This window comes from Macaca fascicularis, chromosome 14 (genome assembly GCF_037993035.2).
Source record: "Macaca fascicularis isolate 582-1 chromosome 14, T2T-MFA8v1.1".
Taxonomy (NCBI): domain Eukaryota; kingdom Metazoa; phylum Chordata; class Mammalia; order Primates; family Cercopithecidae; genus Macaca; species Macaca fascicularis.
The window spans coordinates 17,674,093-17,701,845 of NC_088388.1; the positions used below are offsets into that span (position 1 = coordinate 17,674,093).

At 45.0% G+C, this 27,753-nt stretch overlaps 1 protein-coding gene across 5 annotated transcripts in view; it reads right to left on the reverse strand.

Moving 5' to 3' along the window:
* Positions 1 to 27,753, reverse strand: part of PTPRJ (protein tyrosine phosphatase receptor type J) — a 191,438-nt gene that overhangs the window by 9,191 nt on the left and 154,494 nt on the right. For 4 of the 5 annotated variants that reach the window (XM_074013607.1, XM_074013605.1, XM_074013608.1 and 1 more), the window contains 8 exons: positions 24,552 to 24,809; positions 23,569 to 23,847; positions 21,059 to 21,349; positions 17,786 to 17,917; positions 15,375 to 15,585; positions 15,136 to 15,260; positions 13,316 to 13,403; positions 10,714 to 10,828 (listed from right to left, as the gene is read on the reverse strand). In XM_074013607.1, the coding sequence (XP_073869708.1) occupies positions 10,783 to 10,828; positions 13,316 to 13,403; positions 15,136 to 15,260; positions 15,375 to 15,585; positions 17,786 to 17,917; positions 21,059 to 21,349; positions 23,569 to 23,847; positions 24,552 to 24,809 (1,430 nt within the window). In that variant the 3' untranslated portion in view covers positions 10,714 to 10,782. Of the gene's footprint in view, positions 1 to 1,695; positions 1,816 to 5,886; positions 6,022 to 6,131; positions 6,206 to 8,124; positions 8,216 to 10,090; positions 10,179 to 10,276; positions 10,286 to 10,713; positions 10,829 to 13,315; positions 13,404 to 15,135; positions 15,261 to 15,374; positions 15,586 to 17,785; positions 17,918 to 21,058; positions 21,350 to 23,568; positions 23,848 to 24,551; positions 24,810 to 27,753 lie in introns of those variants that run through there. The other variant, XM_045371851.3, reaches the window with a different exon arrangement.

Consider the following 27,753-nt stretch of genomic DNA (forward strand, 5'->3'; position numbering starts at 1 on the left):
GACTCTGGAAGGGGAAGGGGAAGGGGAGGGGGAGGGGGAGGGGGAGGGGGAGGGGGAGGGGGAGGGGGAGGGGAGGGGAGGGGGGAAGGGAGGGGGAGGGGAGGGGGAGGGGAGGGGGAGGGGAGGGGGAGGGAAGGAATAAGCACGACATTTTTCTACTACTGTGAGCTGCATTATTTAGGTGGCCAGATCAGTGAATGGTAACAGGTTTGATGGCATCTCCAGAGGAGGAACTGAAATATTGAGGCCAGACCCTTTGAGACACAGCAATTAGTAAAGAATTAGTACTTAATATACTATACTTTATCCATGACTTATGGAATCTTCAAGAATAATCTCATAAACTAGACCCTAACCCATCAACCCCAAAACGCACCCAAAAGATTCAAGATTCAACTCCAATGAATCTACTTTCCAGCTTTCCTTTTATGCACTACTCATAATATGCATAAATTTTCATCTCCTAGAATGTTTCTCTTACATTACATCCTACCATGTCCCCATGGTAATTATATAGTCTACCCATCCATTATTTTTCTTTTTTTTTCTTTCTTTTTTATTTTATTTTATTTTTTTTTTGAGACAAGGTCTTGCTTTGTCACCCAGGCTGGAGCACAGCGGGCACAATCACTGCAGCCTCGACCTCCGGGGCTCAAGCCATCCTCCTACCTCAGCCTTCCGAGTAGCTGGGACTACAGGTGTATGCCAGCACACCTGACTAATTTTCGGGTTTTGTTTTGCTTTGTTTTTGTAGAGACGGGGTTTCAGCATGTTGCCCAAGCTGGTCTCCAACCTGAGCTCAAGCGATCCTCCCACCTCAGCCTCACAGGCATGAACCAGCACGCCTGGCCCATCATTTCTAATAGCTGAATAATGATATTATAAGCAGGCGAGTCATAGTTGAGTTATCCATTCTACAAAAGCTAGATGTCTGCATGGTTTCCAAAGTTTTTCTCTATTATAAATAATGCTGAGACTCGTCTTTCTGAATAAGCCTTTTGTTGCATTTCAGATTATTTCCTTAGGATAGTCTCAGACTTCGAGCCAGCAAATCAAAGAGAACAGACATTTTTAGGCCTGTGATATAAACAGCAAAGAGTTACGCCAATGCACACACCCATCAACAGATACCAACGCTGCTTCATGGCACTGCCTCTATTTTCAAAGCATCCTTGTAAAAGGAAAAAGGCACATAAACTTGACTTCCTGGAATGCCTGCACAATTTAATTGGATTGGCTTTTGTAAATTTTGAGGGGAAGGGAGGCCATGTGCATAAGCCCTGGAATCCTATTAATGTAACTGTTATCAATTACTCCTAAGAGCAAGTAGCCGCTCCTGATGCCATATTTCTAACCAAATAATCCAAAAGGCTACGGTTTGTTCTATAAAATCTATGAGCAAGTCACCTGGAAGTGGAAAGAAAGGAAAGAGCTCCTGATGCAGAGCCATGCTCTTAAGATTCATTTTATTCAGCAATAACTTAGGAAATTCCCAAGAAAGTAAATTTCCCAGAAAAGTCAAGGGGTTGCCTTGGAGTATACATGCATATGGATTGTTCTGTTCTGAAAGGAAGGAAGCAAAACATTTCTCACTGCATAGGAAAACATATGAGTTAATATCAACCTAAAACATATCACCCCCAAATTAACATATAGTAATTACATGAGCTCGACTGATCCTGACTTCTTACTTACATTTTTCACTGTGAAATCTCTGATGGTCCATTCCGGGAGAACAATTTCTGATGTCATTGCCACAGTTATGTCTCCATAGTCCTGAGCCTGCTTGGAGGGCCAATACTCCTCACATTTGGTCTAGAACAAAATTGCATTTTTATAAGAAGACTCAGATCGTGCCATCTGCCATCACTAAAACCTCACAAGGGAGACTAGCTATTGAAAACTGGCATCAGAGACGGAATCAGACCTTCTAGTTGGGTTTTGTTTGACTCTTCGAATTGTTTTATTTTTTAGAGACAGGGTCTCACTATGCTGCCCAGGCTGGAGTGCAGTGGCTATTCACAAATGAGATCATGGCACACTACTGCCTCCAATTCCTGCACTCAAGCAATCCTCATGCCTCAGCCTCCCGAGTAGCTGGGTCTATGGGCACACCACAGCGCCTGTCAGAATTGTTTTTCTTATTTTAATTTACAATTCTTGCTAACTCTTAAAATTCCTCATAAAAATCCAGACTTATTTTCTCTTTAAAAATCAGATCTGCCTACACCAGGTCCAGCTTTCAGCATGAAAACTGATTTAGAGCAGAGCAGCAGCTGGTCCTTGACCTGGGACACCGTCCCTATCCAGCTCCCTGTGCCCCTAGAGTCGCCACTCCACAACTGTTCACTGACCTCATCCTCTCCCATAACCCCAGACAGCTGGAAGAAATGAGGACTTTTTCCCAAGGCTTTCAGATATACATTGCTTGCAATACAAATACACACACCAATAAAGAAAATCAAATTAAATCATTCTGGGGTCTTTGATTTCTATAAAGTTGGTGGACAGATGTGAACAGAAATAACCAGGAAACGCCTGCTCTCCAAGAATATCTGAATCCCCATTTGGCAAAAGACGACACACAGACACACACGCTCTCAACATTCTAAGGTGCGCTCTGCTGCTGGTAGTTTTCAAAGCTAATTGATTATCTGACTCACCTGAGAAGTCTGAGTTGTTTTGGGGTTTTGTTTTTTGTTTGTTTGAGACAGTCTCACTCTGTCATACAAGCTGGGGTACAGGGCACGATCATGGTTCACTGAAGCCTCAATCTCTCCAGCTCAAGGGATCCTCCCACCTCAGCCTCCAGAGTAGCCTGGACTACAGGGATGTGCCACCATACCCAGCTATTTTGTATTTTTGTAGAGATGGGGGTCTCACTATGTTGCCCGGGCTGCTCTTGAACTCCTGGCCTCAAGTGATCCTCCCACCTCAGCCTCCCAAAGTGCTGAGATTACAGGCCTGAGCCTCTGTGCCTGGCCTTGTCATGTTTAAAAAGAGATGCCTGGGTTCTACCTCCAGAGATTCGGACTCTGGCTGCGGGATCTGTATTTCTTTAAAGACCCAGGTTCCGAAGAAACAACCCAGGATCTGGATTCACACTGGCAGGGAGTTGAGTCTCAGCTCAGCCTCTTACCAGGTGTGTTTTTGTTTTTGTTGCTACCTTGTGGGCAAGTTCTTAACCTCTCCAAGGCTCAGTTCCCCCATCTATGAAATCGTAATACCTCACAGGGTTGTTACAGGAAAGAAATAACATATATGGAGAACCTAGTGTAGAAAATACACTCCCGTCCCCATTCACCCAGGGTCAGTAACACTCACTTCAGTCTTGATTTTAGATGAACAAGACACCATTTAAATTCATCTTCATGTTCTCCATTAATGTAATTATGTCATTTTTGTTTGTCTAACAGATAGATGTATAAGAATGTTTCATGTATAAGGCCCTGGGCTCAACAGTATTAAAAAATTCATTTGCATTCTTCTTTTTTTTTTTTTTTTTTTGAGACAGAGTCTTGCTCTGTTGCCTAGGCTGGAGTGCAGTGGTGCAATCTCGGCTCACTGCAACCTCCACCTCCCGGGTTCAAGCCATTCTCCTGCCTCAGCCTCCCAAGTAGCTGGGATTACAGGCACACACTACGACGCCTGGCTAATTTTTGTATTTTTAGTACAGATGGGTTTCACCACATTGGCCAGGCTGGTCTCAAACTCCTGACCTCAGGTGGTCTGCCCGCCATGGCCTCCCAAAGTGCTGGGATTATAGCTATGAGCCACCACACCCGGCCCATCTACATTCATTTAAAAAACACTTTTGCTGGGCGTAGTGGCTCATGCCTGTAATCCCAGCACTTTGGGAGGCCGAGGCTGGTGGATCATAAGGTCAGGAGATCGAGACCATCCTGGCTAACACGGCGAAACCCCATCTCTACTAAAAACACAAAAAAAATTAGCCGGGCGTGGTGGTGGGCGCCTGTAGTCCCAGCTACTCAGGAGGCTGAGGCAGGAGAATAGCGTGAACCCAGGAGGCGGAGCTTGCAGTTACCGAGATCACGCCACTGCACTCCAGCCTGGGTGACAGAGCAAGACTCTTGTCTCCAAAAAACCAAACCAAAACAAAACAAAACAAAAAAACGCTTTTATTTCTACTATAGCCTATTCTCCTGATTCAACAAGAGGGTAAGGAGCCCACCCTCTATCACAAGCAACATGAGGATGGGCGTCATCTCTTACTGCTCTGTTATCTTTCCCTCCTCCATCCCCAGCCCCTAGCACAGGACCTTACCTACACCAGGGGCTGGATAAACATCTGCTAGCCTACAATGAATTATAGAACTTTAAAAGAAATGATGCCTGATGGGCGCCCACTATCCCAGGGATAGCACCACTCCAAGTATGCACCCTGGTGCCACGGCAGCAGAATCATCTGAAAACAGGCAGAAACGCAATTCCGAATTAGAAATTCTGAGGGTAGAACCACCCTCCTGGTGATTCTGATGGATGCTAAAGTTTGAGATCTACTGGCTTAAGGAATCGACTCCTATTCCTCAAACAATGAACCTACACTAAAAAACAACTCATAAAGCAACATTAAGTCCCATTCCTAAGGCACAGCATTTTTTAGATTAGCATGTGTTTTTCAGTTCTCTTCACATCAATTTATGGAAATACAGAATTTTATTACTATAAAAAATCTTGGCCAGGCATGGTGGCTCACGCCTGTAATCCCAGCACTTTGGGAGGCTGAGGCGGGCGGACCACAAGGTCAGGAGATCGAGACCATCCTGGCCAACACAGTGAAACCCTGTCTCTACTAAAAATACAAAAAGTAGCTGCACATGGTGGTGCCTGCCTGTAATCCCAGCTACTCGGGAGGCTGAGGCAGGAGAATCGCTTGAACCAGGGAGTCAGAGGTTGCAAAAGCCAAGATTGCATGACAGCACTCCAGCCTGGCGACAGAGTGAGACTCCATCTCAAAAAAAAAAAAAAAAAAAAAAAATATATATATATATATATATATATATATAAAATCTTTGATGGAAGCAGCAGAGGGATCTCAGGGCGTTACAGGAGAGAGGGGGCTGCTGAGGCTTATCCAGGGATAAGTCTGAGATTTTGCTTAAAGAAAGGGTTCCAGGCCAGGTGTGATGGCTCACGCCTATCATCCCAACACTTTCGGAGGCCAAGGAAGCAGGGTCACTTGAGGTCAGGAGTTTGAGACCAGCCTGGGCAACACAGTGAGACCCTGCCTCCACTAAAAACAAGAAAAATTATCCAGGCATGTGGTGCCGCCTGTAGTCCCAGCTACCCGGGAGGCTGAAGCGGGAGGCAGCCCAGGAGTTCAAAGCTATAGTGAGCCATGATCGCACCACTGCACTCCAGCCTGGCTGACAGAGGAGACCCTGTCTCAAAAAAAAAAAACCCGGGGGGGCTCAGTGCTGAACCTAAGTTTGAAAATCATCGAGCTGATGGAAATCCTCATCTCACAGATGAAGATACCGGTTGCTTAGAGACATTGATGGGCTTGTCCGTGTTCACGGGGCCAATGAAGGACAGAGCCACACCGTCAACAGCATCTTGCACTAAGCCTGGGAGATTTTTCCACGGCACTAACCCGTTCCTGCTTACTAACTCCAGCCACGACGTAATAAATACAAGACACTGATATTTGCCCACACAAAAAAAGATAATGACAAAATTGTTTAAAGCATGTTTTTAAACGTTTCTCTTAAGGGGAAAAAAAGAAAACAAGTTTATAAGAATAAAGTGCTAATGTTTGAGGTTTTTTTTAAAGAAACAAGTGGTTTTTAAGATACCCCTCTGCCACAAAAGAAAGCAATTAATTTAATGTAATTTTAAATTTCAAAAACTAAAAAACATACTTACTCTTCCCTGTTCAACACATTTGGTCAACATAATGATGGCATATACATTTTTCTCCCAAACCATACGCCAAAAATCTTTCAACGTGTTCGGTAAAGGTCCTTGTGTGGCAATAAAATCTTTCTTGGAGTGGTAGCCCTAAAAATAGGAAACAACACATAGTCAACCTCAAAGAAACAGAAAGAAGCAAAGCGCTCTAAAGATTTCATCCAAACAGTCCAGTGCTGTGAGACCATCCCCCAACTTACAGGCATGTAGTTGGCATTGATGTAGTCGTCCGTTGAATGGGTCTGGACCGAAAGTTTGACACGGGAAATATCATCTGTGACATTAAAAGAGAAAAGGTCCGCATTATAAGCAAACGTTTTAGTAAAGCTGGACACAAAACAGAAAAAAAAAAATGAAATTCAAAATGGCAACACTGGGACTTGTGTCTTTGAAGATGCACAGCATGGCATTTCACATAGACCACCTCATTTAATCCTCATGGTCACTCTATGTGACCATGGCACAGAGCAGTCACACTATCACAGAGCAGAGCTAATGACTGGCATGGCCAGGATTTGAACCTGCAGCCTGACACCAGGGCCCAAGATCTTAACCACACCAGACGCCTTCTCACATAAAATGAACCTGTTACTATTAGCATCCTCAGGTGTCTACCATGAGCTCACATGAGGGAATACGCTAAACAATTTTATTTACTCCTCAAAACCACCCTATAAGCCTCTGCCCTGTTTCACAGATGAGGAAACTGAGAGTTATAGAGATTAAGTGACTTCTCCAAATCCATGTATCTGGTGAGGGGCAGTCGAAATTTAAATCTAGTGCCCCTTCCACTAGGACAGGTTAAGTCCCTAGGTTAACCTTTCTACTCTGCCTCTAGCCTCTATTCTCATACAAACAAGTTGTTATAAAAAGAGAGTACCAAGTTCAAGAATAAATTGAATGTATAAGACTACTATCAGAAGGAGGATCTAAAACACAGAATTATGTTTTATAAATATTATTGTCATCTCAAAAGCATACACACAAACTTGCCCAACCTAAGAGATGAAATAATAACCTTAGAACTGTGAGTGTCAGGCTGAGCCAGAAGCAGCACCACCTGAGTCTCCCTGCCTCTGACTGTACTACCTCACCCTCCTCTGGACAAAATAACATAACAATGCTAAGTCCAGTACTGACCTGAGTCTCAGCCTAAAGACTTCCCAATAAAAACAATACCCAAACACCCACGTCCCAGCTCCCACTCCAGATCTGAGAATCTCCACAGACATTCACAAGAAGAAGCCGATAATCCCAAATTACCCTTAGAAGGGCAATACCCTCAGCCTAGTTTTAAAAGCATTTCTCTCAGAACATGGGCCGATATTCCTTGTCAAGTACAGGGAAATAAGTGGAGAGAAAGAACCCAAGAACAATGCTGAATTTAAAAAGAACTTAATGTTTTAGTCCAGGAATGAAAAACACAGCTTCAAATAAAGACGATGATGTCCTGATGTAAAAATTATCTGCAAAGTCTATCAATTTCAGCTACATCAGAACATGGCTACAGTCTATTTATGCTCCTCTCTGTGCCCTAATCCCCACCCAAAAGAGAGATCACGATGAACTTTCGATGGAGAAGTATTTACATTTCATCTAATGGTTTGATGTAATAAATAATTCTCATTTTAAACTCAATTTGCTGTTATCCCTGTTGACTAAGATGTAGACATTCTCAAAAACAGGAAATGAGCTAAATATAATTCATACTTAGCTGTGGAATTCACTCAGCCCATGTGTCTGGACACAGAAAAGTGTGACTCCCTGTCTCGCTCTGCTCGCTTTCATTCCAGAATTATAGAATTGAAATAGTTGTGAGACAGAGGGGTTAAGAACACAGACTCTGGCCTTTTCCCTCAATAAGACAGACCTAGTACAAAGCCTAGTCTTCCCGACACTACCTGTGTAACCTTGGAAAGATCACCTAACCACTCTGTGCATTTTCCTTACCTGCGAAACAAATATTCTACTACCTACTTCATAAGGCTGTTGTGAGGATTAAATTAAAGATAATGTACCTAAATATAGTGCTTAGCACATAGTAGGTGAATAACGGATGGTTGTGGAAGTAGGTGACCAATGAATGGTTGTGGAAGTGGTTACTTAGGATCACTGATTCCCTCCCCTCTACAGTTAGAGATGTGATGGCCACTGATGGAAAACAGAGAAGATGCTGTGGATAAAATAACTTACAGGGCAGAACATTATTATAGCGATTCTTTCCTCTATTCTCAGCCAGTCCTGCTGCATATTTAGGTTGACTAATTCCAACAAGCTTCAGATCCTGAAAACAGAACAAATGAGGTGTTCATTTATTTAGTCTTCAAATATTATTCATATTTAGCATAGCATATGACAGTGAAACCAGCCCAACAGTCCCATAGACAAGTCGTTTTTGAATAAACATAGAAACTTACCCTTCTTCTATTAAAGCCTGAAACTTGTATTTGTTTTATCTGAGTTCCTTTCTCAGGAAAGGACCTTCAGGAAGTACCAAAGAACTGAAACTAGTCAGATCACTGTACCAGATGCCTCCTTGCCCCTCCCTAGTTCCTGTTTTCTTACACATTGTTACATTTCTTTCCTGCTATATGAACCCCTGGTTTTAGTCAGTCAGGGAGATGGATTTGAGATTGAGCTCCCATCCTCTTGGCTGCAGCACCCGATTAAAGCTTTCTTCCCTGGCAATATTTGTTGTCTCAGTGATTGGCTTTCTGTAAAGGCAAGGAGCAGGACCTAGACCAAACCCGTGGTGTTTTGGTAACAACAGAACAAAGTAGAAATGTACAGGCAATATGGCTTAAATTGTGCCCCAAAAAGACATGTTGGATTTCTCACCCCTAATACCTATGAGTGGGATCTTATTTAGAAATAGGCTCTTTACCGATGTAAACAAATTAAAATGAGGTCATACTAGAATAGAGTGGGCCCTGAATCCCATATGACTGGTGTCCTTATAGGAGGAAAACAGACAAAGAGACATAGACACATGAAGGGAGATGGCCATGTGAACACAGAGGCAGACATGAGAGTGTCGCTGCCACAAAACTAAGGGACGCCTGGCACCCAGAAGCTGCAGAGGCAAGGAAGGATGCTCCCCAGAGGCTTAGGAGGGAGTGTGGCCCTGCCCACACCTTAATTTGGGATTGTGGCCTTTAGACAGTAAATTTCTGTTGTTTTCAACCTCCCAGTTTGTGGGGCTTTTTTATGGCAGCCTAGGAAACTAATACAAAGGTTAAAATATAGAAAAAAGGTTAAAATATAGGGAAAACTGCCTTCAAGCAGTTGCAACCTGGAGGAGAGGCGTACTGTACACAGAAAAAACTAACATTACAACAAGGCAGAATTAAAGAAATGCTGAATATTGATAACAAGCAACAGGAGAAACAAAGCAGTGTGAGTACACAGAACTCAAGTTCTCCTAATGGGATCCCAGAAAGCCCATGGAGGAGGCAGCATGTGCACTGTGCTGAGTGCTGAGCAGGATTTCAAGAGAGCAAAGGCAGAGATGCTGGACAGGGCAGCACATGAGGACGAGTGGGCATGGACACTCTGAGCAGGGCTAGTTCCTAGGCTGGTTGGAGCATAGCAGAGGGAACTGAAAGGCAGACACTGGCCAAGAAAGTCCTTGTGCAGGGCTTCATGTGAGCCTCACAAGCCACCCTAGGCCATACTGTCATCAAGCCCCAGACCTCTCCATGCCCATTTGGTTTCCTTCCAGCTCATATAGTTTCCTAAGTATTGTGGCTAATAGTTCCCTGACTTGAATTCCTAGTTTCTGTTAACAGTTTTCTAACTTTCAGGAAAAACAAGCCAATTTCTAAGGAAAGTGGCTGTGCTTCAGTCAGTAGTCGTCCAAGGTAGACATCCAGGACAGTATGACACAACAGGTTTGGAGCGCAGGTGCACAACCCTGAGGTTATATAGCCATTTAATGTAACCTGTTTGGGTGAGTTCGTACCTGGCTTTGAGCCACTATTACCTGTGAGCAATATAACTGCACTGCTGACTCTGTAGGAGAGAGAATAAAGCCATGTCCCAACTGCCTACAGTCCCTCAAGTCCTTCAGCTACCTGCCACCCGTCCACCAACTCCCCTCGGACCCCAGCTTGGGTTAGAACCTGACACAATTAAAAACACAGTATTTACAGCAACGTACTTCATATTCCTCTGCGAACCCACAGTTGGAGTCGGCTTGCTGCTTCTTGAAGTAGGCCTCAAAATTCTCCACTCGGATTAACTTAGATCTAAGAAAACAAAACTTATCAGGATTTTTTACATTCAATGAAGTCCATATTCAATAGAAAAGTACAAGTTATTAAAAAAAAATAAAGAGATTACTCACTTTTTAGGTCTTCATGATAGAAAGGGAAAGAAAAAAATAAGCAATTAGAAAGACTCATTCATACTCTAGAGATGACAGTAAACAATCTTCCCAAAACAACAAAACCCAGGGTATAATTTGGCAAGAGGGGATCAGAGTACTAGTATTCACAAAACACTAAAATATGAATCAGGAAATCTGATTTCTGGATCCTACTTTGTAAATAATTGGTTTTGTGACTTTAAGTAAGTGCTTCTCTCCCCTGGATCCTGATAACCTATATGACTTTTTTAAATCAAAAAATATGTATTTATTGGTAGAAGAGTAGAACATGTCAAGGAAGCTAGCTTTAGGAGACTAATAAAACATAGATTCCTTGCAGAAAACAGAGTTAGCAAAAACTTCCAGATGATCATGGTCAAAATGTGCCAATCAGGAAAAATGACAGCAAGTTCCATCAAAAATTATTTAGAGATAGTCACTGAACAGATTGGAGGATTTAAAATAAAGCTCATAATTTGAGAGACTTACTTAATTTGAGAAAAGGACACTTCATTATTCTTTGCATCTTTCCTGTTTTAAGAGAAAAGAGACCCATTAGACAAAAAAGGATTCCTTCCTGTGCTTTTTCCCTTGCGTATCTGGAGTTGATGTCACCTATGAAATAAAGGTGTTACACCTTTTCCTCGGGCATTAGTTCACAGATGACACCAAATCCTGCCCCCTAATACTAAACTTAATGACCCAAGCTGCAAATGCTAATTATAAATTTGTGAAGTTATTTTCTTTTGTACTATCTACAAGAATGAAAAAAATCATATCCAAGTCACTTTTAAGAATTTCCTTGCAAATATATAGCAGTGACATTACTTTAATGTAAAGCAAGACTTGTTATTTCATACTTTGCTTTTGAGAAAGCTCTTCTGATAAATGAATGCAATAAATCAAAAAACATATCAGATCCAGAACTGGCAAGTTGGTGAGGCATCTGCACACTCCTGCACTATTGACTCAACTCTGCGTTGGTGTCTAAGAACAACTTTCTGGAAGGCAATGTGGCAGTATGTATCAAAACTGAAAGCATGCATACCCACTGACCCAGCACTTGCCTAGCTTGGAATTTAGCCTAAGGAAATAATCGTGAATGTACCCAAAGATTCAGGCACAAGGATAAGTAACTGTGGCCAAGAAAAATTTTAAAAAGTGGAAACACCTAGGAAATTGGCTAAATAGATCATGGTACTTCCATATAGTTGAATACTCTGTAGCCACTTAAAATGATGATGAAATGGGCCAGGCATGGTAGCTCATGCCTGTAATCCCAGCACTTTAGGAGGCCGATGTGGGTGGATCACCTGAGGTCAGGAGTTTGAGACCAATGTGGCCAACATGGCAAAACTCCGTCTCTACTAAAAATATAAAAAAAATAGCCAGGCATGGCGGCAGGTGCCTGTAATCCTAGCTACTTGGGAGGCTGAGGCAGGAGAATCGCTTGAACCTAGGAGGCAGAGGTTGTAGTGAGCCAAGACCGTGCCATTGAACTCCAGCCTGGGCAACAAGAACGAAACTCTGTCTCAAAAAAAAAGAAATGATGATGAAATGAAGCTGCCAACAATGTCTAAACTGAATAAAGCAGGCTAGATACTAACATGTAACATGATTCCATGTGTGTGCACACATTTGTGTGTGAGTTTGGTCACATCAAAATGTTAAGAGTAGTTTTGTGTGGGTTCTGCGATTGCGGATTTCCTATTTATTTGTGCTCTTCTTTTCCGTATTTTTTGCCATAAGCATGTATTACTCTTATTTTTAATAAGAAACAATAAAACTGTTTTACCCAGCCACAGACTGATCCATCTCCTCCCCCAAAATCAGAACCTAATCTGGCAGGGCGCGGTGGCTCACGCCTGTATTCCCAACACTTCGGGAGGCTGAGGCGGGCGGACCCCTTGAGGTAAGGAGTTCGAGACCAGCCTGGCCAATATGGTGAAACTCCATCTCTACTAAAACCACAAAAATTAGCCAGGTGTGGTGGCAGTGCCTGTAATCCCAGCTACTCAACAGGCTGAGGCAGGAGAATCACTTGAACCCAGGAGGCAGAGGTTGCAGTGAACCGAGATCATGACACTGACTCCAGCCTGGGGGACAGAGCCAGACTTCACCTCGAGAAAAAAAAAAAAAAAAAAACAGAACCTAATCTAAAAGTTGGAGCATGTGCCCCCAACAGGGTGGGGTGGCAGCACAAGGAACCGGCCTGGGCCGCATGAGGACCCCTGGGGCAGGATGGAGATTCCCTGGTTGGCAGCACCTTACAGCAAAGAAATCCCAACTAACACACACAGGCTTCACACACTGCACAGACAAGAGAGCGTGCCATGAAGTACAAGGACCAGGTTCAAGTTCTATTTCCACACCTCCCGACTCAGCTTCTGCATCCGTGGAAGGGACTTACTGGACCTGCCTCACAGAGCCTCGTGCATGAGATAATTCATGGAAAGCACAGATGCAGGCACACAGTGAGCACTCAAAACAGGGCTGCTACTTTTACCATTTAATGACCTCACAGGGTAGTTGTACAGATAAAATAATAATAATAGCATCCAAGGTACAAGACACTGAGAAGTGCCTTATTCAATCCTCCTTTGCTTCACAACTTAGGCACAATGATTATCCTCCTATCATAGACGAGGACATTAAGGCTAAGCTTCCTAAACAGCTGGTCAAAGACAGAGCTGGTGTTCAAACTTAGCTACCTCTAAAATGAAATCTCTTAACATGATAATACTATGAAACTGACTTGTAAACAAGAACATATCGTTTCAAAGTAGCATCCCACACTGCGGCATCTATCAGTGGCCTGATGTGACAGCTGGGAGCACATTAACCTCACCCAACTGGGGGCACAGAGGAAACACGGTTGGCCAAATGCAAAAGACTGTGGGTGAAGGGAACATGGCACTCATGATATCATTCCTTCCAATTCTGTGAATGTTTGAAATGTTCCTCAATAGAAAGCTTCCTTAAATACCAGAGTATTATTATTAGCATCAGCAGTATCACCTCTTCTTTCTCCAGAAGATGAAGCCTCCCACAGTCACAATAACCAGGGCACCAAAGATACAGCCAAAAACTGCTCCACAGATGACACCTGAGAAAAGTCAAAACGGGAGACGCTTGAAGAGGTGATCGTGCAGACCACATGACGTGCTAACAACCAGCCAGGGACCCTAACACCAGAGGGTTCAGGTATGTGTGGCATACACACGCATGCATGTGTGCGCGCGCGCACGCACACACACACACACGTGCACACACACAAGAGTTAAATAGCTTGGACCTAAAATTAGTCCATGCACACGGAAGCCAGGTTCCTATTCCCAACCCACTACCACCTGGATGGTCTTGAGAAAGCTACTGCTCCTTGCCAGGTCTCAGTCTCCTCAACTGCAAATTTAGGGAACTAGGCTGGATTTTCAGGGATTTTTCCTGCCACCTCTGACGTGTTGAGACTAGCACCCACATATGAGCAGAGGTACCTACAGCAGCATCCATGCTCAGGGGACAGGAAACCCATTGGTTTACTGGAGAAGGATGTGGGGACTCCCTAAACTTTGCTTCTGGGACAGGCATTCTTTCCTGCACCCAACAACCACCAACTAGGAAAAAAAGCAGACACACTAACAAGCCAGTCAGTCCATTCACCTCTGGCTTGAAGGTAGGGGATGAATCCCTCTTGGATCCCTGAAGCTCCTGTATCACTTAGGTCTATGTGATAAACGGTAGAAGCAGTTGACAAGGGTCCAAGACCAGAATTTCAGGCCTGCCTCTAAAGCCACCGTGTAACCCTGGGCAAGTTACTTCCCCTCTCTGGGCCGTAAGAGTCTCATTTCCAAAAAGTGGGCAGAGCACAGTGGCTCACGCCTGTAATCCCAGAGCTTTGGCAGAAGGTGGAAGGAAGCTTGAGGCCAGGGGTTCGAGACCAGCCTGGGCAACACAGCAAGACCCCATCTCTACAAAAACTTAGCCAGGCACAGTGGTGAGCACCTGTGGTCCCATCTGGGAGGCTGAGACAGGAGGATCCCTTAAGCACAGGAATTCAAAGTTACAGTGAGCTATGATCATGCCACTGTACTCCTGGGCAACAGAGCAACACTCTGTCTCAAGAATAAAATAGATAGGCTGGACATGGTGGCTCACGCCTATAATCCTAGCACTTTGGGAAGCCAAGGTGGGCAGATCACCTGAGGTCAGGAGTTCAAGACGAGCCTGGCCAACATAGCTAAACCCCGTCTCTACTAAAAATACCAAAATTAGGTGGGCGTGGTAGCAGGCACCTGTAATCCCAGCTACTCAGGAGGCTGAGGCAGGAGAATTGCTTGAACCCAGGAGGCAGAGGTTGCAGTGAGCAGAGATCGCGCCACTGCACTCCAGCCTGGGTGACAGAGGGAGACTCTGTCTCAAAAAAAAAAAAAAAATCATAAAATAAAATAAACAAATCAATAAATAGAATTAAAACTATGAAGTAAAATAAACAGGATTGAACAAGACAATTTATGTGGCTTCCTCTGATTCTAATATTTAAGGATTCGATGCATTGTGTCAAACTGTGCACCTGGCACATGAGGACTCAATCATCTTTGCAGGTTGGAAGAACAACTGGCACTTAGAGAAGGGAGAGTGTCGGGTCCAGGCTGTGGGACCTCAGAGGAGGAAGCCCACTGAGCCCGGTGACCCAGTGACATCTCAACCTCTGGGAGGGGGGAGTTGGGCACACCAATCCTCCTGAAGGTCTGAGGGAGGCATGCACACAGCTGGCCTTCTATGGACACGGGGAGCAAAATGCCACTGAACCGGTGCCACGACTGTTGTCTTCTCCCTACCTGGATCCTGGGGTAAGGAAACAGCATCTGAGTAGCGACTGAAGGACACGTAGCTCTCAGCCCCATCGATGAGCCCGTGGTTTTGAGGGTGGAAGGTAATGTTGGTGAAGCCAGCCACACAAGCCCTGTGGGATGACAAAGAGCAAAAAGAGGTCCCTGAGACGTGTCTGACCGCAGGCACGGAGAGCTTTACGCTCATGAGGCTCAGCCCCCAGAGAGCAAGAACCAGAAGACATTACCGGTAGGAGCCCAGAGGTTCCAGCTTCCCATTGTAATAGCCAAGCGTGGTGGACTCATTCCCAACATCAATTTCATATTTCAAAACTTCAGACAAGCTCTGAGAACGCCCCTTTTCTTCTGTTCTGATCAGGTATGTCACGTAAGTATCTGAGGCTCCCTTTTTGAAATCCTCATACGTGTATTTCAGGACATCTGCAGAAGGGTGACCAGCTAAGAAAGGTACACAGAAGGAGAATCGTAAGAAAGTGACGGCAGAGAGACGACTTCTCCTGCATGTCTACATGGTGGGGATGCTGGGTGACAGTGATACCAGCAACCACCTCTCAAGTACCTCTCTGTGCCAGGGTTGACTCACGTTGAATTCTAAGAGCTCCACCTACAGTAACTCACTTCATCCCCATGAATCCCATCACATAAGCTTATTGTCTCCATTTTACAGACAAGAAAACGAAGGTACAAAAGGCTAACAGGACCAGGCACAAGGTCACATGGCCTAGGACGTAGAGGTGGGTTCCCAATCCAGGGCGTCGGGCTCAGAGCCCAAGGTTTCATCCAATCACAGACCAGCACTGGTCCGTCTGGCTGCCATGCAACATGGCCTTCCTCGATGGACTTGTTGACAAGCATCACAGCAGAATGACTAAGAGCTGGAAACAGACCCAAAATGAAAAGATAGAGAGAGATTTCCACCTCACTTTTTGAAATTTTGCCACAGGTTATTGCACTAGCAAATTTCTATCCTCCCAGATCCCCAACCCCCTGACAGTGTGTTTGGTCTCTATCCTCCTCGAGGAGATGAGGATAGCACCACAGTGGGAGAGAGTGGGCAGAGGAAACACTGCATTATTCATGCATAAAGCATCCCCCAGACCAGGCACAGAGGCTTATGCTTGTAGTCTAGTCCTAGCACTTTGGAAGGCCAAGGTGGGAGGATTACTTGAGTTCAGGAGTTCAAGACCAGCCTGGGCAACATGGTGAGAACTTGTCTCTAAAAGAAAGAAAGAGGAGAGGGCAAGAGAGGCAGAAGGGGAGGAGGAGAGGTGGAGGGGGAAGAGGAGGAAGGAACCCTCACAACAAAACTTGGGGGGAGGGGGGGAAGGAAACAGGAGAAAGGGGAGGAGGAGGGGGAGGAGGAGAGGGGAGGAGGGGAAGGAGAAGGAAGATGAGGAGGAGGACGAGGAGCAGGACGAGGAGGAGGAGGAGGGAACCCCTACAACAAAACTTGCGGGGAGGGGGAGAAGGAAACAGGAGAAGGGGGAGGCGGAGGGGGAGGAGGAAGGGGAAGAAGGGGAAGGAGAAGGAGGAGGAGGGGGGAGGAGGGGAAGGAGAAGGAGGAGGATGAGGAGGAGGAGGGAAGCCCCACAACAAAACTTGGGCTTTTAAATCTAGGCCTGGGCCGGGCGCAGTGGCTCACACCTGTAATCCCAGCACTTTGGGAGGCCGAGGCAGGTGGATCACGAGGTCAGGAGATCGAGACCATCCTGGCTAACACAGTGAAACCCTGTCTCTATTTAAAAAAATACAAAAAAATTAGCCAGGCGTGGCAGCGGACGCCTATAGTCCCAGCTACTCAGGAGGCTGAGGCAGGAGAATGGCATGAACCTGGGAGGTGGAGCTTGCAGTGAGCCGAGATCGCGCCACTGCACTCCAGCCTGGGCGACAGAGCAAGACTCCGTCGCAAAAAAAAAAAAAAAAAAAAGAAAAAAGAAAAAATCTAGGCCTTATGCAAGCACTCAAACACAGCTACCAAAGAGACTCTCGAATTATTCCTTTCCTACCACAAAAAAATGTAACAGAGCCCTTTAAGGAAAAGCAGCCTTTAATCCACCTCTTCTCTCAGCTAAGGAGATACTCTGCAAATTCCCACTAGCAAATGCAAATCTTTTTCTATTTTCTTTTAAAGGAAATTCATCCGCTGAGGATGGCATGTGTGTATGTGTGTGTTGTGAGTGAGAACAAGAGACAGAGTTGGTTAAAACTAGTATTCTACCACCTAAAAGGTCTTGTGATGTAAAAGAGAAGAAAAACCTAGATCACAGATCAGCAAGTTATGGGCCACAAACCAAATCCAGCCACCTGCCATGGTAAATAACATCTAGTGGGAATGGCCCCACTCATTCCTTCTGTATCTTCTGTGACTGCTTGCACACTACAATGGCAGGGTCGAATGCTTGCAACAGAGTCTATACCACCGGCGAAGCTTAAAATACTTGCAATCTGGCCCTTTCCAGAAAGCTTGTCAACCATCAGGCAAATACCTCACCCTCCTTCTCTGTCTGAGTACACAGCATGGGCTGCGGTGAGAAGACAGGAGTGTGTCTGCATCACTCATGTGCCTCAGTGGGCACAGAGAAAGCTCTGGTCACTGCATCACTCACATGCTGTTTAACCCACGGAGGCCTCTCCTTACCTTCCCCAGTGGTGAGAATGACAGCATAGGCTTTGATGGGTCCGTGGCTGGCTTCAAATCCACTGAACTTGACCTTTACTGAATTGTGACTGACAGATGTAATATTAGGGGATCCATCTGGAGGAGGGGGATCTAAAACAAAACAAAACACAATCACCCAATATTGAAAACCAAAGTAACACATTAGGTAGAGAACATGCTTCAGCGACCTCCTCAAGATCTTACTCTGGAAGCCACATGCTGGGCTCTGTAAAGCAGCAAATCCAGAAGCAAAAGGCATGGAAGGAAACTGGTGAGGAGCAGAGACAGCAGATCCTGGGAAACCTGCCCAGCTCACAATGACCCCTTCAGGGCATCCAGCCAAATCCCCAGGGCAGGCACCCAGCAGCCTTGTTTGGTTTTGCTATTGTTGTTTTGAACTGTGCATGCTTTTATTTTATTTTTTAACAGATTGATTGAAATATAATTAAAATACAACCAAGGAGATGAAAGACTTGTACAGTGAAAACCACAAAACATTGATAAAATAAAGAAGACATAAATACATACAAAGACATCCCATGCTCATGGATTGGAAGACCTGATATTGTTGGAAGACTTGACACTACTCAAAACGATCTATAAATTCAATGCTACCCCATCAAAATCCCAATGGCAATTTTTACAGAATATTAAAAAAAAAAAAAAAATCCTAAAGTTCATATGGAACAATGAAAGACCAGGAACAGCCAAAGTAGTGTTGAAAAAGAATAAAGCCGGAAGTCTCCCACTTCCTGATTTCAAGATCTATTTATTCAAAGCTGCAGTAATTATAACAGTATATTACAGGCATAAAGACAGACATCAACCCACAGAACAGAATACTGAGCCCAGAATTAAACTCACATATACAGTCAACTTATCTTCAACAAGGGTGCCAAGAAGACACAATGGGGAAAAGACAGCCTCTTCAACAAATGGTGCTGGGAAAACTGAATATCCATGAGCAAAATAATAACACTAGACCCCTATCTTACACCAGACACAAAAATAAACTCCGAATAGGTTCAAGACTTAAACATCAGACCTAAAGCTGTACACTGTTAAATTTGTTTAAAACAAAACACACACACACACACACACACACACACACACACACACACATCGGGGAAGAGCTTCTTGACACAGTATTTACAACAGTTGCTTGGATACCACACAGAAAGCACAGCAACAAAAGCAAAAATAGACAAGCAAGATTAAATCAAACTGAAAAGGTTCTGCCCAGTAAAAGAAACCATCATTAGAGTAAGAAGTTAGTATCCTTGCATGGGGAAGCTAACCTGCCCTTGTCCTCTCCCCCAGTCCCTTCTGACTCGAGATGAGCCGGGTTCATTATCCTGAGACCTGGGGTGGAAGGAGAGTGAGAAAGAGACTGTGGTGGAACTCTAAGGTGTGGCCTTGGGAGCTGCACGCTGACACCACATGGACTTGGCCTGGCCCCAGGATCAGCCGGTTGGCTGAGAGCAAAGACGGAGCAGATGTCCAAGAAGAAGAATCAAAGATGAGGTGGGAGAGCACATACTTTCTACTGAGACCTGGCCATGGCACTGCCCCGTGTTCTTCATAAACAGTCCCCACATTTTTCCCAGAGTTGGTCTAAAATACCACCTAGAGAAACCCAACAGATCCTCTTCCCAGAAACCAGAAAAGCCCCCACAGGACCCTCCATGGATAACCTCCACGATTCTGCACCCTCCCTTTCCAAGCCAGGGTGTGAAGCCACTCTCTGAACTAACACAGAAGAAAGAACATGCTGAATTAAAAATGATCCACTCCACACACTCTCTCTTTACCTAAATTCATCTCACATATACAGTTTGGATTTTTTTATATTTTTTAAAAATAAATGAGATGGGATCTTGCTATGTTGCCCAGGCTGGTTTCAAATTCCTGGGCTCAAGCAATCCTTCCACCTCAGCCTCCCAAAGTGCTGGGATTACAGGCATAAGCCACCACACCCAGCCTGTTCTCATTATTATATATATTCAAGATTCAAGGAGACGGAAATCTGAACTCCAAAACAACCACAACATAATTGTCTAAACCTGCGGCTGATACAGCAGCCCCTAGCTACACGCGGCTGCCAAGCCCCTGAGAGGTGACCAGTTTGCATTCAGATGTGCTACAAGCATACAATACAGACGAGATATCAAAGACTTAGTACAAAAGAAAATGTAAAATAATTCATTAATATAGAAATTACATGTTGAAATAATACTTTTAATATACTAACTTAAATGTTATTAATATTAATTTCAGCTATTCCTTTTTACCTTTTTTTCAATGTGGCTTCTGGAAAACTTTAAATTATACCTGAGGCTCACATTGCCCATCTAGTGGATGGTCCTGTTCTAAACTACAAGCTTCAGCAACCTCGCAAGTACCTGGCAGCAGTGCCTGCTGGGAGGTGCCGTTCCCATGTCTAATGGTCAACTGCTAGCACAGGCTCCTGCATTTCCCGTCAGCTCTATGCCCTTAGCTGGCCAGAGAAGGTCCATCCCCAGGTCCTTGCTCTAAAACTGGCAGCAGCATGCTAGCTCACCCACCACCAGACCTGGAAATCCTCTCCTTCTCAATGCTCTTCTCAGTCCAGTGCTCCAGGGGCCCTGTTGTCCATACTTCCCATAGAGTCCCTCACCACAGCACACAGGAAGCCACCAACAGATGTGGGCTAACGGACGACCTGGCACAGTGGCTCAGGTGGGTGATCCCAACACTTTGGGAGGCTAAGGCAGGTGGATCACTTGAGGTCAGGAGTTCGAGACCAGCCCCGCCAATATGGTGCAACCCTATCTCTAATAAAAATACAAAAATCAGCCAGGCGTGGTGACGTGTGTCTGTAGTCCCAGCTACTCGGGAGACTGAGGCACCAAAATCGTGTGAACCCAGGAAGCAGAGCTTGCAGTGAGCTGAGATCGCGTCACTGCCCTCCAGCCTGGGCGACAAGAGCAAGACTCCATCTCGAAAAAATATAAAAGAAAACGTGGCAATGAGTTACGCTGTAAAGAAAAGGAGTTTTTAGAATGTAAAAAAGGAGCCCCTCTTACTCTGCTTTTTTTTCTTTCTATAGAATTTCTATAGAATGAGAAACAAGTCTATGCCAGTAAAAGCAAATATTTCAGGGGAAATAAAAACACAAGAACAGGTTTCTAGTCCACACGTGCAGACCCACTGGGTCAGCCACTCCAGGAGTGATCACCGTGCCGTCTGACCAGCCCCTGCCTTGGAGCCCACCTGTGATGCCAGTGGTGCAGGTGCTCTGCGTGGGGGCTGCCATCTTTCCACAGGACACGGTGGTGATGCTGATGTTGTACGAGGTAGAAAAATTCAAATACGTGACTTCCGTTCTATACTCAGTGCCATTCTCAGAGGAGCAGCTCTCCAGGTGGGTTGCATTGTCCCAGGCTCCACTGCTGACCTCCAGCTCGAAGCCTGCATTGGCACCAGGAGGGCAGGCCCATTTGAGAACCAGGGCTGGCTCTTTGGGGACCACTTCACAGTCGAAGGAGGCCACGGACGCGGGATCTGCAAAACAAGCACAGCACAACATGAGATTCCAGGACTTTTGCCTTTGCAAACACAGAAATAAGGAGGAGCAGAATCCTGGTGATGAGGAGGTGGGTGGGTGATGTGGTGGAAGAGGCAGGGGCTGACCCTGAATTGGGCAACACCAAACTGTGTGACCTTGGGTCAGTTACCAACTGCTCTGAGCCTCAGCTGCAGGACCCTTTGAAGAGTAAATTGAACAATGATGTCCGGCACCAAGAAAGATGCCTGGAAGAGACCAGGGCTCCATGAGAGGCAGCTACATCGTCCTGTGAGAGGTAGTGACCTCCTTGCTTGCACCATCTCATCTTGAGGACCCACCTCCTTTTTTTTTTTTTTTTTTTTTTTGAGATGGAGTCTCGCTCTGTTGCCCAGGCTGGAGTGAAATGGCGTGATCTCAGCTCACCTCAACCTCTGCCTCCCGGGTTCAAATGACTCCCCTGTCTCAGCCTCCCAAGTCGCTGGGACTACAGGTGCATGCCACCACACCCAGCTGATTTTTGTATTTTTAGTAGACACAGGGTTTCACCATGTTAGCCAGGATGTTCTCAATCTTTTGACCTCATGGTCCACCCACCTTGGCCTCCCAAAGTGCTGGGATTATAGGCGTGAGCCACCAGGCCCAGCCAAGGCCCTCTTGATGGTCCTTCTGAGACAGGTAAGGCCCATACTGTCCCATCTGCAGATAAATCCACAGAGGCTCGGAAAGGTTAAGTAATTGGCTGATGATGACATGGCAGGTGGTGAAGCCAAAACTAGATCCCAGGTTTTCTAAGAGTAAGTTCAAGACACTCTCTATTCACATAACATACTGCATCATCAATGACAAATGGTATCAGCTTCCTCATCTTCAAAATAGAGTGTTATTTGTCTCTGAGGGCCAACAGATTTTTACTGAGGACTAACATCAAACTAATCTAAATGGAAAACTCCATATTAAAACTGGAGGACAGTATTATCATTAATTGAACATCACAGAATTTTAGAGCAGGAGAAGCTCTACCAAGGCACCTAGTGCAACTCCCACATTCACCACCCAAGGCCTGGAAAGGTAATCTGAACACTGCACCTACTTTCACAGTTCCTGTTCCACCCATACTCAGTCATAAATGCTCGGATACACTTTTTCTCTGGCTATAGGCTACAAATAACTATAGCTAAGACAAATATCAGCAATGAAAGGCACCCAAATATCAAAGATGGGTGTCTGGACCAGGTGGGATGGAACAGAGGTGACCCAAAGCTGCAGGGATTTCTGTGGCCACCCCACTGACCACTGAAAGGCCAGAGGCCATCACGGGTGGAGCTCCTACATTACCAGGCAGGCTGATCCCATGAGACCCCCACTTCCAAATCAGCCTGAACATATGAATGGCCTGGGCTAAAAAGGGAAGAGGTAGGAGCAAGGTGAGCATAAAATGAGTAGTGCACAGGTGCTGAGTGATAAAGGTGCTACAGTCAGCACTGTGAACAGAAGTGCCCACCACTGTCTGCAAAGCCTTCCCTGGACTGCCCTGAAAGCATCCTCAGTTACACACAGGGCTCTTCTCTTTATCACACATTTTGAGTTGTGAGATAGGTGAGGATCCAGAAGGACACAAAGGCTGGGCATCATGTCAACAATAACCCTTCCATCTTCTCCAGCGCAAAAGACAAACCAATGCCAGACATCATCCACGTCCTGGCCCAGCCCCACCCCAGCCTCACCCCCCTCCTACACCCTCCTGTTCCTGTGGGTCCACTCCTCCCACCCTTGCCTCCCGCTCTTCCTCCAGCCTCCAGGACATGGTGGTGATGCTGCACAGGCCCCTGTGCACAAGCCTCTGCCTGTAATGCTCTCATGCCCTGATATCCAAATAGCTGCATCCTTCCCTTTATTCAGATCTTTGCTCAAAAGTCACCTTCTCACTGAGGCCTTTCCTGAGCATCCTAGATAAACATTCCACTTCCTCCTTCCAAAATAAAAGTCCCAAGAAGGCAAGGACTTGACTGGCACATGGTATATGCTCAATAAATATTTACTGAATGCAGAAATGATGAGGGCATCGAGACAGCGCCAATAAGCTAACAGGATGCCTCAGAAAGCTCGATCACTGCACATCACACAAAACCAAACAAACTACAGACTGTGGAGGACTGACCTGCAAGGTCAGCACCACCCAGGGAGGAGTCCAGGAGGCAGCTGGGGCTACACTCACCTGTACAAAATGACTTCCAGCCAGGTTCCAGTGACTTGATTCTGTCCCCTACTTGTGTGAAGATCTCCACTGTGTATGATGAGCCAGGTATTAATTCAGTGACAGTAGCGTTAGTAATTCCAGTGCCCGTGACTACTTGTGTTGCGTTGCTGGAATTTCCAACCTTCTCAATAAGAAGGCAGTAGGAGTACGTGGGAGAGGCGCCATCAAAGTTCTGCCAACTCAAAGTTGCTGCTGTGGTGCTGGTACTTACATCAATGTTGGACACGTTGCTGGGCCCTTGATTTTAAAAAAAGGCAATTCATGTAAAAGCACAGATTAACCAGAATTCCAGGACTATTTACTATATCCAAAAATAGGCTGGCTCATTTTAGAAAGAATGAACAAAGCTAGTCTTTGCTGGCTCAAAAGACGGAAAACTTCCCCAAAACACATCCAGAAAATAATTATACAGATTAAATCTCAAAAGAAGTTTAATTTAGGCTTCTTTTAATACTTCGAGTTTATTTCAAATATATTTTTAAGATATAATTTCTAATCTGTTTTTCAAATCTAATAGATGAAGGAGAAAAATATACTAAAAACATATTACAAACATCTTTACCATGTATTTGATTCAAATATTTGCAAAACACCTCCCTCACTGTCGCAGGTAAAGCTCCTCATCTGGGCAGTATCTTCCAGTACCAACATGACAAGGTGACCCTTCTCTGCTCTGTATTCTCAAGGAATGACTAGAACAGTTTCAGTCTCCACTCCCAAGGAATCACTTCTTGCTTCTAATGACAATTCTAGGTTCACACAGCTTGAAGAACAGTGCCCCATGGGGACAGCAGAACTGTTGCTGAGACCAACGTTTTCAACTTCAGCAGTTTCAGGGTCAACCTGGATCCCAGAAGCACACTGGCCATCATTTAACCAGTGCCTCCTCCAAGAGACGGTTAGAGAGGCTGTTCCTTAGAAGGGCATCCTAAGAGACTTACGTGTGTACTGTGTAGTGGAGCTGGGGTCTCCCGGGATGTGGTCCACTTCCGGAGAGATGGTAATGTTATATAAGGTGCCCGGGATCAGGCCCTGGAGAGTGACCACGTTGTCAGATGTGTTTGTGTGGTTAGAGCCATGCTTGGACTCTATGACTAAATGGTAGACATACTCGGAAGCATTGCCTGGGCTCTTCCACTCCAGCCGCATCTCTGTGGTGGTGACGTAGACCACGTGGATGTCAAACACTGCACTGGGAGCTGCTCAGAAGAAAGGAAGAAGGAAACCCATTACTGACTATCATGAGGCCCAGCTTCCTCTCCAAGTGCTGTCGAGAGAACCTGCTCTTCTGCCATCACACTTTCAAATGAGTTCATAAAAGGCACACTCCAAAATCGAGCTGAGAAATGCACACACTCGGTGCTCTCAAGAATTTTAGCTCTTCTACGACGCAGATGAACTTCCCAGTTTATCTTACCAGTTCTCTAGTTTTTTGTTCTTGTCATAAAAATGAGCCCTTAGGCTGGGTGCAGTGGCTTCTGCCTGTAATCCCAACATTTTGGGAGGCTGAGATGGGTGGATTACTTGAGGTCAGGGGTTCGAGACCAGCTTGGCCAACATGCTGAAAACCCATCTCTACTGAAAATACAAATATTAGCTGGGTGTGGTGGCACACACCTATAATCCCAGCTACTCGGGAGGCTGGGGCACGAGAACCACTTGAACCCAGAAGGTAGAGGTTGCAGTGAGCCGAGATCACAGTACTGCTGCACTCCAGCCTGGGCGACAGAATGAGACTCTGTCGCAAAAAAAAAAAAAAAAAAGAAGGCGGCGGCCAGGCACCGCAGCTCATGCCTGTAATCCCGGCACTTTGGGAGGCCAAGGCGGGCGGATCACATGAAGTTAGGAGTCTGAGACCATCCTGACCAACATGGAGAAACCTCATCTCTACTAAAAAAAAGTACAAAATTAGCCGGCTGTGGTGGCGTATGCCTGTAGTCCCAGCCACTGAGGCAGGAGAATGAATCGCTTGAACCGGAAGACGGAGGTTGCATTGAGCCGAGATCGCGCCATCGCACTCCAGCCTGGGCAACAACAGCGTAACTCTGTCTCAAAAAAAAAAAAAAAAAAGCCCTTCAAGGGGTCATCTGAAGTGGAAATCACATTCAGTTTCTTGATATGGGTGATGGTAACGAGGTGTGTTCAGTTTGTAAAAGTTCATGAAGCTATGCGCTGAGGATACGTCCCTTTTCGGTTTTTTTAAATCACTCATTTAGAAGGAAACATCTCCCCGTGACACTGCCCGACATACTGAAGAGGAGAACTGAAATGGAGAGCTGACCTTTACTACGTTGCAGCATTTGAGGACGGATGAGGAAGGGAAGAAAACGGGCACACCCTGCACCCTCAGGGCAGAGTCAGAAGCGGAGTCCCCCACAGGAGCCCATCCGCCAATCATCTCCCGGCTGCACACTCAGCCACTTGCACCAGGGATGCCCGGAAGTCGAGGCCCGGAAGTAACCACGGAGGCAGGGCCTGTTTTCCAGGGCAGCTTTCAACCCCGTCTCTCTTTACCTGGCAACAAACATCGCCTCCAGGGAGAGGAAATGGGCAGGTAGGGGACAAAAAAGGGAAATGCTTTCACTGCAAACACCTTGTCCTAAAAAATAAAAGTGCCATGTTTACGTACAATCTACTCCAAAATTAATTTTTTTTTTTAAATCTTAAGTGTGTTCTCCTTAAAGAGAAGCCACTGGGAGAAGCCTTTGTTTCCTACTGGCAGATTCCTGGTGTCAAAGGAATTCCACAGACAAAAGACCATGAAAGGCAGCCTTTGCCTATAAACATAAAAAACTAGAAACAACCTAAATATTCAATAACATGGGGAGGGCTGTGGGCACTGTGATCTGGCTGCATGATGAAATATTCTGCAGCCACTAAAAACATGAAGACCATGATAACTACAGGGGAAAGTTGTGGTATAGACTGAGTAAAAAAAAAAAAAATTCAAATACAAAATAAAAGTACTTGTATAATAATTACAGTAATACAAGCAAAATGTGGACATAGAGAGAAAAGGAATTTGGTTGGGTTAGAAAAGTAGAGATATTTGTTTCTTTTCCTTTTTATTGTGGTAAGACATACATACCATAATATTCATCATCTTAACCATCGGTCAGTGTACAATTCGGTGTCATCAACATTCACAATGTTGTGTAACCATCACCACTACCTGTACCCAAAACACTGTTATCATCCCCAGCATAAACTGTAGCCATGAAATAATAATGCCCACTCCCTCCTCTGCACAGCCCCTGGTAACCTCTATTCTAATTTCTGTAGAATATTAAGTTGCCTAATCTAGGTACTCAGGTAAGTGGAATCATCCAGTATTTGTCCTTCTGTGTCTGACTTATTTCACTTAGCATAATGTCCTCAAGATCCATCCATGTTGTACCATAAATCAGAATTTCTTTCTTTTTTAGGCTGAATGATACTCTGTTGTATGGATGAACCACATTTTGTCTGTCCATTCATTTGCTGATGGGATCTTCGGTCCCCCTTTGGCTACCGTGAACAATGCTACTACTATAAACACTGATGTACAAATAACTGTCCAAGGCCCTGTTTTCAATTCTTTTGGAGACATACATAGGACTGGAATTACTGGATCATATGGTATTCATTTCCTTTTTTCAAAATTGCTTTTAATGCTGTTAAGCTGACTTTTTCCAATAACAATAAAGGTTGTTTAATAATAGAAAGGTAACTCCCAAAGAGTTTAGATCTTATAGCAAGCCTTCTTGATTTTCATTCAATGGGACCACTGAATGAAATGGGTCCTTTGAGACAATGGAATTCCAGGCGGGTGTTAAAATTACCATGTGAAAATTACCCTGCAGAAATACTGATATTAAGAGGAAAGAACATTCATAATAAACTATAGTAAAAGAGATGCCTTCTCCTCACTAATACTAAACTTTACTGCTGTACCACATCAAAGTGTCAATCTACATGGTGGATAAGCACTTGGTCTTAGACACCAGACACAAGTCAGTTTGCCACCTCATCACTCTGGGCCAGTTACTTAAGTTCGCAGAGCCCCCATTTCTTACTCTAGGACAGAAATGATAATAATACCTGCTCCATGAAGTTGTGTTAAAAATGTAAAATATAGTATGAGAGCACTCAGCACTTTGCAGA